Source organism: Mobula hypostoma, chromosome 2, assembly GCF_963921235.1.
Source record: "Mobula hypostoma chromosome 2, sMobHyp1.1, whole genome shotgun sequence".
In the NCBI taxonomy this organism is placed as follows: Eukaryota; Metazoa; Chordata; class Chondrichthyes; order Myliobatiformes; family Myliobatidae; genus Mobula; species Mobula hypostoma.
This window is the reverse complement of record NC_086098.1, coordinates 182,951,333-182,967,970: the sequence shown is the minus strand read 5'-3', so window position 1 is coordinate 182,967,970 and position 16,638 is coordinate 182,951,333. Positions and strand designations below refer to the sequence as shown.

Genomic DNA, 16,638 nt, shown 5'->3' with positions numbered 1-16,638 from the left:
ATATGAAAATGATTTGCCTCCTTGGAGCCGCACCTTCTCCAACACATCACATTTGTATCTTTATATTTTTCCTGATATGGGGCCTTGAAGTATCTTATAATGTTTTTCCAACAATGTTCTCTCCAAGTCAAAGAATTAGTCGAGGACCATTGGAAGCTGCAGATTTTCCCCCAAGCCTCCTCTGAAAGTACCAACCCCGCTTCTTTCTCCCACTTCTCTTTAATATACAGTGTATTTACATTTTTAGCATGGGAGAGTGCATTATATAGGCGAGAAACTGATTTACTAGGTATTGAACTGCAAGCCGAATTCAGAATCTTGAAAAATTCTAATTCTACTGTTGATAGGTCTGTGTATCTACAACTCTGGTTAACATAGTTTCGTATTTGAAGGTACCTAAAAAAGTCATTATGTTCTAGGCCATGTTTGTCCTGCAGGATTTGGAAACTTTGTAATACTCTTTTATCTATAAATGAGAGGTAGGTTGTAAGACCTTTCTTTATCCATAGCTCAAATCTTTTATCTCCTCTGTTGGGAAGGAATTCGGTATCATATGCACACCATCTAAAGAGTTTTAGCATGTTATTAATTCTACATGAATTAACCACCTTCTGCCATACTTTTAATGTAAGATTTATCCAAGCATTATTAAATTTTTCCAACTGGGCCATCAATCCTTTGTCAGCTATTGAGGCCTGAAGAGGAAAACTGTCAACTAATCCAAATTCTATTTCCTTCCATCTAGCCTTATATTCCCTATTACACCAATATAACAGAGGGGTTATCTGTGAGGCATAAAAATAATTTCTCAGGCAAGGAAGAACCATACCTCCTCTTTCCTTCCCTAACTGTAAGGTGTTATATCGAATTCTAGGTTTCCTTCCTTGCCAAATGAAGCGGGAAATCCATTTGTCCCATTCCCTGAATTGATTATCATCCACCTCCACTGGTAAAGTACAGAAAAGATATAATAACCGAGGAAGAATATTCATTTTTATAGTATTTATCCTTGAATTTAAACTTAAAAAGGGGATAAGATTCCATCTATGCATATCTGCTTTTATCTCTGAGATTAATGGCCCATAATTTACCTGTGACAGTGTTGAAAGATCCTTCGGCAGGGTTATTCCTAAATATTTTAATAATTTAGCTTCCCACTTAAGATCGTATGTATCCTGCAATTTTTTGGATGGTGTATAATTTAGGGACAACCTGCGTTTTCTTTACATTTATTTTATAACCTGATATTTTCCCAAAGTCATCCAACAGTGTAAACAATCGTATAAATGATTTTTCTGGTTCACTCAGGTAGACCAAAACATCATCTGCGAATAACGCCACTTTCTGTTCAATCCCTGCCACCTTGATACCTTTTACGATTTCGCTCTGTCTTATTAGTTGGGCAAGTGGTTCAATATATAGCGCAAAAAGGAGAGGAGAAATTGGGCATCCCTGTCTAGTGCCTCTCTCTAAAATGAAGGAGTCAGAGAGGTCCCCATTTATCTTAATTCGGGCTGTTGGGCTGTCATACAGAGTCTGAATTACTTTAATAAACCTTTCTTGAAAGCCGAATCTTCCTAACACTCTGTATAGGAATGCCCAACTAACCGAATCAAAAGCTTTCTCAGCGTCCAATCCTACTACCATTGTCTCTGTCTCGTTCTTATTAACCTGTTCTAATATGTGCAGAGTTCTCCTTATGTTGTCCTGTGTTTGTCTTTGTTGAATAAATCCAGTCTGGTCTAAATGGATTAGGCCAGGTAAAAGCTTTTCCAATCTGCGCGCTAATATAGATGTAAATAGTTTGTAATCTAAATTAAGAACACTAATTGGCTGATAATTGCCACATTCTAGTTTATCTTTACCCTCTTTAGGAATAACTGAAATAATCGCTTCTCTCCAGGAAGGTGGAGTTTCTCCTCTCTGCAAGATCCAATTAAAGGTGTTAAGTAGTAATGGGGCTAACTGTGTCTTCAGGGACTTGTACCACTCTGAGGTAAACCCATCAGAACCCGGGGACTTTCCAGCCTTTAACCTAGAGATGGCCACGTTCAGTTCTTTGACAGTTACTGGTTCTAATAAACTTTCATTTTGTAAATCTGTAAGTTTAGGTAGATCTAAAAAATTCAATACACTGTCTATATAGGGCTCATTGGGGGCCCGGGGTTGGGAGTACAGCTCTCGATAATACGTTTCAAAACTCTCTTGAATTTTCCCTATTGTACTCTCCACAAGCTTTGTCTTTGGATTCTTTATTTTATGAATTGTATTGTCTGCTTGTTGTTTTCATAATTTATATGCTAATAATCTAGCTGATTTACCTCCTACTTCATAATTCTTTTGTCTCAGGTAAAGAAAATTTCTTTGAGTTTCCAATGTATAAATATCATCAATTTCACTTTGCAATTTCCTAATTTCCTGTTTTCGATTTGAATTACTTTTATTGCTATTTCCAACTTGAAGTTGTTTTAATTTTCCTTGAAGGTCTGCTAATTTTTGTGCATTGATTTTTTTCATGTGAGTAGTAATGGAAATAATTTTCCCTCTCAGTACAGCTTTCAATGTATCCCATAAAATCACTGGTGATGTTTCTCCCGTGTCATTAAGGTCTAGATATTCTTTGATTTCTCCCCTTAATCTCTCCATTACTTTTGGGTTATTAAGTATATGTGAGTTTAGCCTCCATAGTGTTTTCCTCATTTTCCTTTCCAGGATTAGAGACATAGAGACTGGGCTATGATCCGACAGATCAATTGTTGCAATATTACAGCTTTTTATCCTGAGTCTATCTGTATTAAAGATAAAGAAATAGTCTATCCTTGAATAGGCTGAATGAGGGAAAGAGTAATATGTAATATGTATAATATGTATAATAGGGTGTAATTCCCTCCAGACATCTATAATTCCCAACTCCTCCATCAATGAATTCACTTTCCGAGTCAGAGGTTTATTCTGAGTAACTATTCTTGAAGAATCTAATATAGGATTTAATCTAATATTAAAATCCCCTCCACAAATTTCTACCCCTCGAGAACTGACCATTAGGTCAAAAATGTGTCTATAAAATGACCATTCACTACCTGGAGGAGCATAAACATTCAGCAATGTTATTTCTGTACCTTCTATTCTTCCCGTGATTTTTACAAACCGTCCTTCTTTGTCTCTAGTCTCTGAAATATGTTCATAATTAAGAGTACTTGATATTAAAGTAGCTACCCCTCTTTTGTGACTCAATTTATATGATGAATAAAATACATGCTTAAAGCCCATTCTTTTTAATTTTCCATGTTCAGATTGGCTCATATGTGTTTCCTGGAGGAAAGCTATTTGTGCCCTCTCTTTTTTCAATTTAGACATAATCTTATTTCTTTTAATTGGATTCAAAACCCCATTAACATTATAGGAAATTATTTTTACCAATTCAGTTTGCATTTTTCTCTAGTAGAAAAAAAGCACTCTCCTTTTCTAACCAAACAGTAAGCAATCCCTTCTCAACAGTAAACCAAGACATATAACCATACCCTAGACATTTCTGAACGTATAACATTTGAAAATTTTCCCCGACTTCCCACAGTGAGGCCTGAGCACCGACCCGCCTCAGTTCAGAGGAATAACCTCTATCTTCACCCTGTATTAGAGGGCCCTCAGCAGTTTGAATAATCATAGAGAATTTTCTCCTATTTATGTCTCGAGCATATTGCTATCATTCAAGTTATTCCGCCTAGATTATTTTCAGTTACCAGTTTTCATTTTACTTTTAAGTCCGATTTACTCTTTTCAGTCATTTCTCTTAATTAATCTGTATGCTCTGTACATTCGCGTCTGAATATTTGCAGCTTTTCCTTGTAGTTTGACACTCTGGTTCGAGTGGAGTGTCCTCGCCCCACTAACTGCCACGACTTCTGCCGAATCCTCTCCAGTAGCGACTCCGGTTGGGTGATAACTTTAATAGGTAGTCCCTGGTCCGCCAGGTCCGACGTTGCCTCCTCCACCGTAGCGTAAGTTTTTGTCCCTTCGTCGTAAAAGACTCTCAGCCGAGCTGGATACAGGGTCTGGAATTTGATGTTGTTTTCCTTCAGGACTCTCCGTATATTCCTTCCGTCTGGCAAGAATCCCCGGTGCGTAGTCGTGGTCTAAACTGATTTTACAGTTGTTCCACATGAAACCTTTCTTTTGCCATGCTCTTTTAAGCACCTCTTCCTTCGTTCTGTAACTGAGAAATCTGATCAGAATCGATCTGGGCTGGGCGCCTGCCGGAGGCTGTGGTGCCAACGCGCGGTGAGCCCTTTCTATCTGTAGGTCTTTTGCGGCCGGTATATCAAGGTTCTCTCTAAGCAGCTTCTCCATGAAGGGAATCGTCAATCCGGGTTTACCTTCGGTTCCTTCAGGAACTCCGTAGATCCTCACATTTCCCTTCTCGAGCGGCCTTCTTGGTCTATTAGTTTCCACTGGAGTTGGTCTTGTAGCTTCAGCATTTCTGCTATCACTTTCTCGGCAGTTTGTAGCTTCTCTTCAACTCCAACAATCCTCGCTTCGGCTTCATCTATCCGCGAGTTAGTTTTTACTATTTCTCCTTTAATATCTTCCAGCTGTTTGCTGTTATCTTGTTGGAACTCGTGAATCTCTCCGAGAATCAAAGACAGAGTCACCGATTCCCCCTCATTATCTCCGTCCTGGCTTGCCGTGGGAGAGCTAGGCCCTTCGCCTTGCTGTATCTCTTTATGTTTATCAGCCTTCGAAGCGGACTTTTTATTCTTGTTCTTAGACATCATCCTTGCCCCTTTTATTAATATAGTTATGCAATATTAAGTATTTGTCTAAATTCGATTTTGGGGCAGTTTACCTTCTTTTTTGTCAAGAGACCTTTTCCTTACGCCGCCATTCCCTTGATGACCCGGAAGTTCATTCGACTTAAACTTTTTCAATACATTTCAGTAATTCATGAAGTTACTTCCGTGATATCTGTGAAGCAAATGATTTTGTTTCTAGCTCAAGGGTTCTCAACCTTCCTTATGCCATGGACCAGTACCGTTAAACACAGGGTTCATGGACAACAGGTTAGTTCAGATCGCAGAGATATGGTTGACTGTTGTCTTCAGATTCCTGAACAGTAAATCTTGGCCTTTCTGGTGATGTCCTCTTTCTGTGTGTTCCAGTAGTGCTGTTTGATGTCTGCATATGACACAGAAGGCCAAGGTATAAGACTGGTATAATTAATTAGGAGAGGAATCATGAAAAAATAACCCTGGGTGAAATGGAGATGAGCTTTGGGCTCTGCAGCGAAGTTACATCGGAGAACTTCAAAACTAAAATACTGAATTTTCACCATCAATGCTGCCCTCAACCATATCTCTTCCATTTCACACACGCCTGCTCTTATCCTATCCTCCCACCACCCTACCAGGGATAGGGTTCCTCTTGTCCTCACCTACCACCCCACCAGCCTCCACATCCAGTACTTAAAACTCCGCAACTTCTGCCGTCTCCAGTGGGATCCCACCACCCATCACGTCTTTTCCTTCACACCCCCACTTTCTGCTTTCTGCAGGGATCAGTCGCTCCCTATGCAACTCCCTTGTCCATTCGTCCCTCCCCACTGATCTCCCTCCTGGCACTAATCCTTGCAAACGGAACAAATACTACACCTGTCCCTACACCTCCTCCCTCACTACCATTCAGGGCCCCAAGCAGTTCTTGCAGTTGAGGCAACACTTTACCTGTGAGTCTTTTGGTGCCATATACTATGTCTGGTGCTCCCAGTGTGGCCTCCTGTATATCGGTGAGACCTGACATAGATTGCGAGACCGCTTAGCCAAGCACCTATGCTCCCTCCACCAGAAGAAGCGGCCACCCACTTTAGTCCCACTTCCCCTTCCCATTCTGATATGTCAGTCCATGGCCTCCTCTGTGGTTGCGATGACGTCACACTCAGGCTGGAGGAACAACACCTTATATTCTGTCTGGGTAGCCTCCAACCTGATGGCATGAACACTGATTCCTCAAACTTCCAGTAATGGTCTGCCCCCCACCCACTATTCCCCATCCCCTTTCTCACCTTATCTCCTGTCATGCCTATCACCTCCCACTGGTACTCCTCCCCCCTTTTCTTTATTCCATGGCCTTCTGTCCTCTTCTATGAAACTCCCCCTTCTCCAGCCCAGTATCTCTTTCACCAATCAACTTCCCAGCTCTTTTCTCCCACTTCATCTCTTCCCCTCCCAGTTTCACCTATCACCTTGTGATTCTCTCCCCCCACCTTTTAAACCTCCTCATGTTTTTTTCTCCAGTCCTGTTGAAGGGTCTCGGCCCAAAACATTGACTACTTTTTTCCATAGATGCTGCCTGGCCTGCTGAGTTCCTCCAGCATTTTGTGTGTCTTTACTGAATTTTTAATCATTTCTTTCTTTTCCTGGATGTGACCAATGAGAAATGCAGTATATACAGGTGCAGATACTTCTCAGAGAGGATCTTCCCTGGGCAGCAAATGTACTTTGAACTTTGAACATTACTAAATACAGACTCATTCAGTAAACAGGCAGGAGGAGGATGAGCAAAATTTACTGTAAATGCAAATGATTTTTTGGTCTTGGTTTGCTGTCTGTGCAGTACCAGTTGACCACTTTCCACGACATCTCTGTGGTATCCATGTGAGTCCACTTATTTCCATTGCTATACAATAATCTGACTCTAGTTTTTCCCCAGCTCATCTGTTGATACCCTTATTCATGTCTTTGTCTCAGTACATATCTCTGGTTCTACTCTCCATAGACCTAATGTCACCCAAATTTTAACCCATCACCTCCTTGCTTGCTGACTTACAATTACTCCAGGTATATAAAAAATAAATTTCTAATTTTCACACAGCTTCCTGGTCTCATCTATCTTTAGCTCAAGTTAGTGTTGTCAGGGTTGCTCCAATTCTAGACTCTTGGACATGACAGAACTTAATTGTTCCATCTTAGGACGTTGAGCCTTCAACTGTCCAGATCAGGAATGCATTCTCAAAACTCCTCTAGTTTTCTGCTTCTTTAAGGATGTTCCTGAAAACCTATGTTGTTTCGTCCAAATATATCTTTTGCAGCTGCGTGTCATTATTTTTGCTTGACCCTCCTCCTGTGAAATTGGTAGGCTAATTGACCTTTGTAAATTATTCGATGGTTGGGCTGGGATTAAATCAGGTGATTGCTGGGCAGCAAGGCTTAAATATATATATATATATATATACACACACAGACATCCCACCCTGCAAAAACTCATTTCAGCTCTCGCTTGCTTTCAAAAAAATTGATTTCCATGATGTTGTATATAATTTGCAGGCATCAGGGACCCACTATTAATATGCGGGAGACTCCTGGAACTTCCGGGAGAGGTGGAATGTCTGTAATGTAAAAAATGGCTATGTTGCTGAACACTCTGGTTTTCTTGGTGCATGACACAGTTGTGTAGCTGAAGTGATGAAAAGTGCTGAGCAAATGGTGCTCCCTTTAAGACAGCAAAACCTTTCTGAGTAATAGTGTGGGTTTGAGTTGTGTGAACCCCTGAGCAGATCATGGAGAAGAGGGAGCTGAATCTGCTGTTCTGATTTCCAGCACAATTAGCTGCAGATCTTCCCCCATGAAGAAAGAGGAAGTGGCAAGTTGGACTTTGGGTTTCGAACAATCATACAGTGACATTGGCCTACCCAGTCTGGGAGCAGAATTAAGCCATTTGGCCCATTGAGTCTGCTCTGCTATTTCTATCATGACCGATTTATTATCCCTGTCAACCATATTCTCCCCATTGACTAATCAAGAATCTATCAATCTCAGCCTTAAATGTACCCAAAGCTTGGCCTGTGACAATGAATTCAACAATTCAGCTGGACATGTGCAAAAGAACTGTAAAGTGCTTCTATATCGGTAACTGAATTCTGAATAACGGCGAACTAAAATAATGGAAATTTGCATTAATTTCTGTGAATTATGGTGTACTCATGTCCTAATATAAAACAAAACCCTACTGTCTTTAATAGTGTGGGTAAAAACTGTACCAAACCGTAAGTCATCAGCATCAGAGAGCACCGCCATTTTACTTCCAGTAAGATGGCAGCAGGCACAGATGCAGTGGCTTCTACGGGGCAAACTAAAGGTGACGAATGGTGGTGAAGCTGAGTTGCCACGGGTGTAGTAAGGACTAGGCCTCAAGCCGCTGTGTTGCCTGTTTGCAGCTGCTGAGGAGAGAGGCGTCAGAGTCGGTGTGCTCCACCAGAGCCGGCGTGACGTGGCGTCCATGTTGGAGTCAGTGCTGCACTCCAGTGTTCACTCAGCAGAAAACAAGTGTATTGTGTTTGATTGCAGACTGCTGCAGCATTCATGGATCCAGGGACTTGGACTTTTTTTATGTGCGTGAATGATGTGCTATGTGTGCCTTGTGCTGTGTATGGCTGTTGGTACTGTGTTTTGCACCTTGGGCCCAGAGTAATGCTGTGTTTCGTTTGCTGTATTTATGCGTACTCATTACTGGTTGAATGACAATTGAACTTGAATTTGAACTAGAAACCCTGTTTGAACTAGGTTTCTTTTGTCATTTACTAACAATTCAGGGCAACATACACAAAATGCTGGAGGAACTCAGCAGGCCAGGCAGCATCTATGGAAAAGAATAAACAGTCAGCATTTTGGGCCAAGACCCTTGATTAGTCCTGATGAAGGGTCACAGCAAAAGCGTCGACTGTACTATTTTCCATAGATACTGCCTGGCCTGCTGAGTTCCTCCAGCATTTTGTGTGGGTTGCTTTGGATTTCCAGCATCTGAAGATTTTCTTGAGCTTGTAACAATTCAGGGTCTGTTTTTAATTCCAGTTTTCTCTGCCGTGGAGTTGCAATTGATTCTTTAAATCGTGTTGCTGTATATGAATTAACAACCAGAGTTGAACTGCAGATTGTGGCAGACTCAGCAAATGTTCTACTGGTAAGAGATAGCTAATGAATTTTAAATTACTAATTATTTCTCACGTTACTGCTTATCTGTAAATCTCTTTGCAAAAGCTCTATCTGAACAAATTAGGAACATTGCAGCAAACAAGTTAAACACTGGAGTAGCAACCAAATGATTGAACTCCTGATCTGGGGATGAGAGGTCAGATCCTACCGTTGGAGTTGGGAAATTTTGTTCCACATACATTTAGACTTTGTTGTTTAGAAAAGAGGGGGATAAGATTTGTTTTTGGAGCATGTAAGATCCTAAGGGGGCTTGAAAGAGGGACTGATAAAGAAGGGGGAAGATGCCAGAATAAAAAGGTTGGGGGGGTGGTGTTAGGAAGGAGGCTAGCTGGAAGGTGATAGGTGATCCAGGTGGGTGGGAAAGGTCAAGGGCTGGATAAGAAGGAACCTGATAGGAGAGGAGAGTGGATTATAGAAGAAAGGAAAGCGGGGGGGGGACCCAATGGGAAATGTTAGGCAAGTGAGAAGAGGTAAAAGGTCAAAGAGGGAAATAGAGGAAGAGGGGGAAGGGGAAATTTGTTTACCGGAAGTAGAAATCAATAATCATCCAATCAGGTTGGAGGCTACCCAGACGGAATATAAGGTGTTCATGCCCCCACCCCCAGATGTTGTTTGATCCACTGAGTTCCTCCAGTTGCCCCACATTCCAGCATCCATGCCCTCTTTTGGCTGTCGGATGCAAATTTTGGGGTGTAGTCATCCTTTCTGGTTCTTTGTACCAAATATTAGTTGATATCTTGATATAGTAATATTGTTGGGGATAGGCCAGTTCAGTGACAACAATGAATGATATTTGCTCCGGAATATGACGCTAGAGTATAGGCCAGAGACCTCTATGATCCATGTAATTTAATGTTTAGTCTAATTATCAAGCCAAGCTTCTTTAAGAAAATGGATGCTCTCTTGGTTGCATTAGTGGCCACAAAAGTCTGTGCTTATCATGTCAACTCTTCTCACCACATGCTCCCTTCTTGCTGCTACATCAGGCAGGAGATACAGAAAAATTAGGTCACACACCACCAGGTTCAGCAACAGTTACCCTACGATCATCAGGCTCATGAATTGACATGGATAACTTCACTCACCTCAACACAGAACTGATTCTTCAACATGCAGGCTCACTTTCATGGACTCTTTACAACTCCTGATCTCAGTACTATATTTTTATTTGTTCAGCTTGTCTTGGTTTGCACATTGGTTGTCTGTCAGTCGTGGTCTGTTTATGTTGGATTTACTTTTGTAGAATTCTCTTGCATTTCTTTTTTTCCCTGTAAAAAAATAAATCTCAAGGTTGGTTATGTACTTCGACAATAAAGTTACTTTTGAACTTTACAAACCACGGGCGTCTATTGTGAAATGGTGGATGCGGTACTGAGCGCTCCAATCTGTAACTTCTGACTAGATCAAGACCAAGTACAGTGCAGTTGCTGATTTCTGTTATTCGTTACAGCACAAGGTGTATCTCATACCCCATGAGCAATTCACCATGGAATATGTACTGCCAAGCATATATTGCATCAGCACTCATGGAACGTTTGAACCAGACAGGTGACGTAGACCGCTTTGTATGTTCTTCCTGTTTTTCTAAGTGATACTGCATGGTTAGCCAGTCTCTTCAGACTATTATCTACTTCCTGAAAGATAACAGAAATTTACATTAGATCATTGAATTCAAAAAATCCAGGCGGTCAGAATTATTCTTTGCTGATGTAATTTTGCACTTCTTGGTGTTTTCCTGAAATGTTGGAGCATTTCCTAAAATAAGTTACAGAAAGTTTAGCGGATATCAGCCCTCACAAGTCCACAGGAAAGTACAGCATGGATGTGGATATCTGTGTTTCCAATTATTGGCAAAGTTCGTCGTTAAACTTTTAATTTGTTTATTATATTGCAACAAATCCTTAGCACTGCACAAATTTAGGATGTCTTCCTTAAGGTCGAACAGGACACAAATAGGATGTATGGCACGAACAGTAAGTTGGAGGAACTCAGTTGAGAAGCATCTATGTGGGATACAGAAATTATTCATGTTTTGGTATTGGTTTATCATTGTCCCACGTACCAAGATACAGTGAAAAGCTTGTCTTGCGTACTGTTTATACAGATCAAATCATTGCGCAGTGTATTGAGCTAGAATAAGGTAAAACAATAACAATGCAAAAAAAAAAGTGTGAATACTACTGAAAAGAGTGCAGTGCAAGATCATTACAAGGTACATTGTATGTTTTGGTTTGAAACCATGTATCAGGTCCTGATGCAGCGATTTGTCCAAAATACCAACAATATCAACCCCCCCCCCCACACAGATATTGTTCAGTCCACTGAGTCCCTCCAGCAGATTATTTGTTGCCCCACAGCCCCATTTGCCTCTAAGATATTTTGCATGGGTTGTTCTCCAATCTCCTGCAATTTTGATCCACAGTAAAATCTTGGGACAGTTATGCCTCTTTGGTCCAACCTGTCAAATGCTTAGTTGATATCTTGATTGCTAATTATTGAATGAGTATTAAATGCTGCTGCTTCTATAGATAGATCATGAAAGTAACCTTAAATAAAATTTAAAGTAAGCCTGACCAATAAGAATTGAATCAGAATGAAGGCCTAGAGTTTGATAGATTTATATGAAAATCAGAGCATATTATCATTTCCTTGATATGAGTTGTGTTATTTATAATCATGTATAAGGCAGCACAGCAGCATAATGGTTAACACAACGCTTTATGGTACCAGTGACCTGGGTTCAGTTCCCACTGCAGCTTGTAAGGAGTTTGTATGCTCCCCCGTGACCACGTGGCTTTCCTCCAAAGGTATGCTGGTTGGTAGGTTAATTGGTCATTGCAAATTGTCCTGTTATTAGGCTAGGATTAAATCAGGGGATTGCTGGCTGCAATGGCCTATTCTGCACTGTATCTCAATGAATAAATAAGTGTGCATCAAATGACTTGGATGTTGTCAATCCTGTTAATGGGTGAATTTGGACCATCTTTAATGGATCCTGATATAAACTGGATTACTTAAGACTTGCTTAAGGTCTCTTGATTTGAATGTATTACTCTCAGTTTCCAGTTATAAACAATTCAGAATATAGTTTTGCCTCTGTAAAATAAGACATAAATTAAGGGACTTAATAGCCTTATCATCTTAATATTGTACTTTGAGTACATTATGTGCAGACATCTACAAGCCTCTTTTCTTATCTCTCTCTTATTGCCTTTTATTCTTCCCATCAAAATGAATTACTTGTCAGTACTGTGTTGAACTATAGCCCTAGCATTTCTGCTTTTTTTTTAACCCGATGGATGTCTTAATTCTCATCATTATGCAGTCTGACATCTAGAGGCTTCATTACATTACTGCAATACCCTTTATTGTTTTTTATTGCTCTTTGTCTTTAGTGGTGCCTGCTCATCATCCAGGTTTCAAAAGCCGTCTCAGTCCATTACACTGACGCAAGGTGAGGTATCGACTGCCTCGACTCTTCTGCACCTTTACCCACTGAGAACTCCTCCAGTGGTCAGGACTAGTGGACCACAGCAGCCTCCTGTTCATCCACCCACCATTGTGGAGACAGCTGACTTAACCTTGCTTCGATTCCCTCAGGTATTTGCCACCTACCGTTGCTTGTCTTCACTTGCTCGCACGTACTTGCATAAACTGCAGTTTGGGCATTGCCTTCCAACAGTGTGTTAGAATTGCCCCTGAAAACTGGGACAGGTTGTTAACTTCTCAGCTGAAAAAGTCACAGTCCAATGATATCAAACGCAAGGTTCAAACTAAATTTATAATCAAAGTACATATATGTCACCATACACAACACTGAGATTCATTTTCTTGCAGGCATACTCAGTAAATCCATATAACCATATAACAATTACAGCACAGAAACAGGCCATCTCGGGCCTTCTAGTCCGTGCTGAATGCTTACTCTCACCTAGTCCCACCAAACTGCACTCAGCCCATAACCCTCCATTCCTTTCCTGTCCATATACCTATCCAATTTAACTTTAAATGACAACATCGAACCTGCCTCAACCACTTCTACTGGAAGCTCGTTCGACACGGCTACCACTCTCTGAGTGAAGAAGTTCCCCCTTGTGTTACCCCTAAACTTTTGTCCTTTAACTCTCAACTCATGTCCTCTTATTTGAATCTCCCCTACTCTCAATGGAAAAAAGCCTATCCATGTCAACTCTATCTATCTCCGTCATAATTTTGAATACCTCTATCAAGTCCCCCCTCAACCTTCTACGCTCCAAAGAATAAAGACCCAACTTGTTCAACCTTTCTCTGTAACTTAGGTGCTGAAACCCAGGTAACATTCTATCAAATCTTCTCTGTACTCTCTCTATTTTGTTGACATCTTTCCTATAATTCAGTGACCAGAACTGGAAATCAAATAATAACTATAATGTAATCAATGAAAGATTGCTTTCATTGAAAGATCAACTTGGGTGTTCAACCAGTTTGCAAAATACAATCAATTGTGTAAATACAAATAGAAAAAAAATTATAAATAAGTAAGTAATAAATATTGAGAATATGAGAGTCCTTGAAAGTAAGTCCATAGGTTATGGGAACATTTCAGTGGTTGGGCGAGTGAAGTTATCCCCTTTGGTTCAAGAGCCTGAAGTCTGAGGGGTAGTAGCAGTTCCTGAACCTGATGATGTGAGTATTGAGGTTCCTGTACCTTCTTCCTGAATGGCAGCAGGGAGAAGAGAGCATGGCCTGGGTGGTGGGGGTCCCCAATGAAGGATGCTGCTTTCTTGCAACAACACTTCGTACGGATGTGCTCAATGATGGGGAGGGCTTTACCTGTAACGGACTAGACCGCATCTACTACTTTTTGTAGGATTTTCTGTTCAAGGGCATTGGTGTTTCCATACCAGGCTGTGATGCAGCCAGTCATTATACTCTGAATTACACATCCAGAGAAGTTTGTCATAGTTTTAGATGTCATGCCAAATCCTCACAAACTCCTAAGGAAGTAGAAGTGCTGCCGTGCTTTCTTTGTAATTGCAATAATGTGCCAGACAGGTCTTCTGAAATAATAACAAACTCGGTAGGTCAGGCAGCATCTGTGGAGGCAAAAGTTGTCAGAATCAGAATCAGGTTTAATATGATTGATGTATGTCATGAAATGTGTAGTTTTGTGCCAATATTACACTGCAATGCATTAAAAAATGTGGCTGTTGGAGTGCTTTTTGTCAACAGCACAAATGACTAATTTTTCCTTTTCTTGCACCAAATGTAATTGTAAGTCAGCTGGCTCTCTCCTGATCAAACATCTGAGCTGAGGTTATCTGTGGTTCAGCTCCCCATGAAAAATCCATTTACTGAGTTTAAATGTAGCAGGTAACTGGGCAGTGAGAAACTCATCACCACCACAGGACATGTCCCCTTCTCATTACTACCATCAGGGAGAAGGTGCAGGAGCCTGAAGACCCACACACAATATTTTAAGAACAGCTTCTTCCCCTCTGCCATCAGATTTCTGAACAGTCCATGAACCCGTGAACTCTACCTTGCTATTCCTCTTTTGTGCTGTTTATCTATTTTTTTTATTGTAACTTACAATAAATTTTTAATGTTTTTTACTGCACTGCTGCCACAAAATAAATTTCATGAAATATACCAGTGATAAGAAACCTGGTTCTCATTCTGATTCCAAAGGAGTTTTGTGACTGGGTGAATAGATCCACTGAGGTTGACTTATGGTTGAGAAGAGACAATTGAGCCAGTGAGGAGTTAAAGGGGAAGTTGAGTTCAACTCTTGGAACTGTAGCTTTTGATTCAGTCATATTGACAAATCATTCACGATTCTTTCCGACTGCTGTTCACATCAATGCTGCAAAGCACCTGGACATCATCGATAACAGGGTCAGGCTTTGCTGTACTGCACCAATGTACACACTTCGTAGTCACATTCCAGCCCTGATATTCCTAGTAAGGTGGTCTCGGAAGACTTAGTCGTCTGAAACCCCAGCAGCATTGAGAATGTAGTATGCAGTTTTAATTCCTTTTTTATTCCTTTTCTAGGCAGTGGATATCCATATTGAGATGTTGACCAACTGTGGAATAGATAGTCCACAAGAGAGGCTGGTTCAGGGACAAGATCATTCACCTGGATATTATGGGGATGGCAGTAGATCACGACCTGAGTGGGGTTAATTGCAGCAGACTACCTTGGGAGTGGAGTGACTGGGTTTGACATCTGGGGTGGCCATTTGTCCATCCTGGTGTATGGACAGATCTTTTAATAGTGTACGCTTGCTAGGTCAGACCAAACAGAGTTCCCTTTGGATGCTAAGTTTACAGGTTTCCTGACTTTGGTGAGGCCACTCTTGAAACATTACCTAGTTTTGCCTGTCCTGCTTTAGGGAAGATGTTATTGGCTGAAAAGAATGCAGAAAAAGATCTACCAAGAGGCTGGCTGGACTTAGGGTCCTGAGTTAAGAGGAGTGACTGTGTAGGCTAGAGATTCCCTCAAATGTAGGAGTTTTAGGGGATGACTTGATAGAACTATAACGTAAGATCATGATCAGCAGAGACATGTTGGAGGAACATAGTCTTTATTCTCCCAGGGATGAGGTGTTAAAGACAATCGATCTTGGGTTTAAGATCAGAGGCAAGAGGTATCTGGGGGACATCGGAAGCACTTTCTGCACGTGTATGTTTGGAATGAGCTGCCAGAAATAATGACATTTCAAGAAATAACAGCATTTCAAGGCCATCTGGATAAGTACAGGGAGAGGAGAGGTTTTGAGTGCTTTGGGCCAAATGTGGACAGATGGGACAAGCTCAGTAGGTGACATGGTCACCATGAACAAGTTGGGTGAAGTGGCCTGTTTCCATACTGTATGACTCTATGACTGTGACTATTGTTACACCCAGCCTGAAAGAGTCACTTGCAGCTAGCTGCTAAAGTCTGAGGCATGGTGTTCCTGAGATGTCTCAATTACTGACCAGTCACTCTGACAGGTTCCTCAGCTGCTCACTGTAAATCTAAAGTAGTACAAGTGGGGGTGGGGCATCAAATCTTGGATCGTTGAAAAGTTAAACAGCCTTCTTCTGTGAGGAGTAAACTTCTTTTGTGAAATACTTCTCAGTGGCAGAAGAAAATAACGGAGAAGGTAATTTGGTCAGCATGACTGAAGGGCCTTTTCTCGTGCTATTATGAGCTTGGGTTTTGAAGAATGGAGAGATGGTGTTGGACTGTGAGCTGGTTGACATTGTTCTTATTCACCTGACCTTGTGTAACTGTTCTTCTGCAGACTGTCGTCACCTTTGGTGGTCGCATTCAGACTCTGGGTCGCTACGTCTTTGTGATTCACTTCTACCAGCCAGAGAACCCTACCTTTGCAGCGGAGGTGCTGATTAATGGAGGGCGGATTTGGCAAGGTAAGCTCAAGGTCCGAATCTATGGGTGGGTCGGGATTTACCGTCAAGAGGGTGAATGGGTTTGGCCCAGGGAAGGATTCTGTGTTCTGAGATCCAGGAAGAGGGTTGGGTGTTGGCTCTACAAGGAGAGTGGGTTTGAGAAAGGTGAGGAGGGGTGCTGCTGAGAGGATTGGAACCTATGTTTGGAGATGGGGCAGGGAAGAAAGGATCTGAGTTTGTGGACATAAAAATTGGAGTTTGTCGGGGTCCCAGAAGACTG

General features: G+C 41.3%; 1 protein-coding gene across 1 annotated transcript in view; it reads left to right on the top strand.

Annotated features, from left to right (window-relative positions):
- The window catches only part of lama5 (laminin, alpha 5), a 377,869-nt gene that overhangs the window by 237,242 nt on the left and 123,989 nt on the right, over nt 1–16,638 (top strand). The window contains exons 28-31 of the mRNA XM_063041218.1: nt 8,841–8,949; nt 10,432–10,529; nt 12,377–12,581; nt 16,253–16,379. Of these exons, the coding sequence (XP_062897288.1) occupies nt 8,841–8,949; nt 10,432–10,529; nt 12,377–12,581; nt 16,253–16,379 (539 nt within the window). The remainder of the gene's footprint in view (nt 1–8,840; nt 8,950–10,431; nt 10,530–12,376; nt 12,582–16,252; nt 16,380–16,638) is intronic.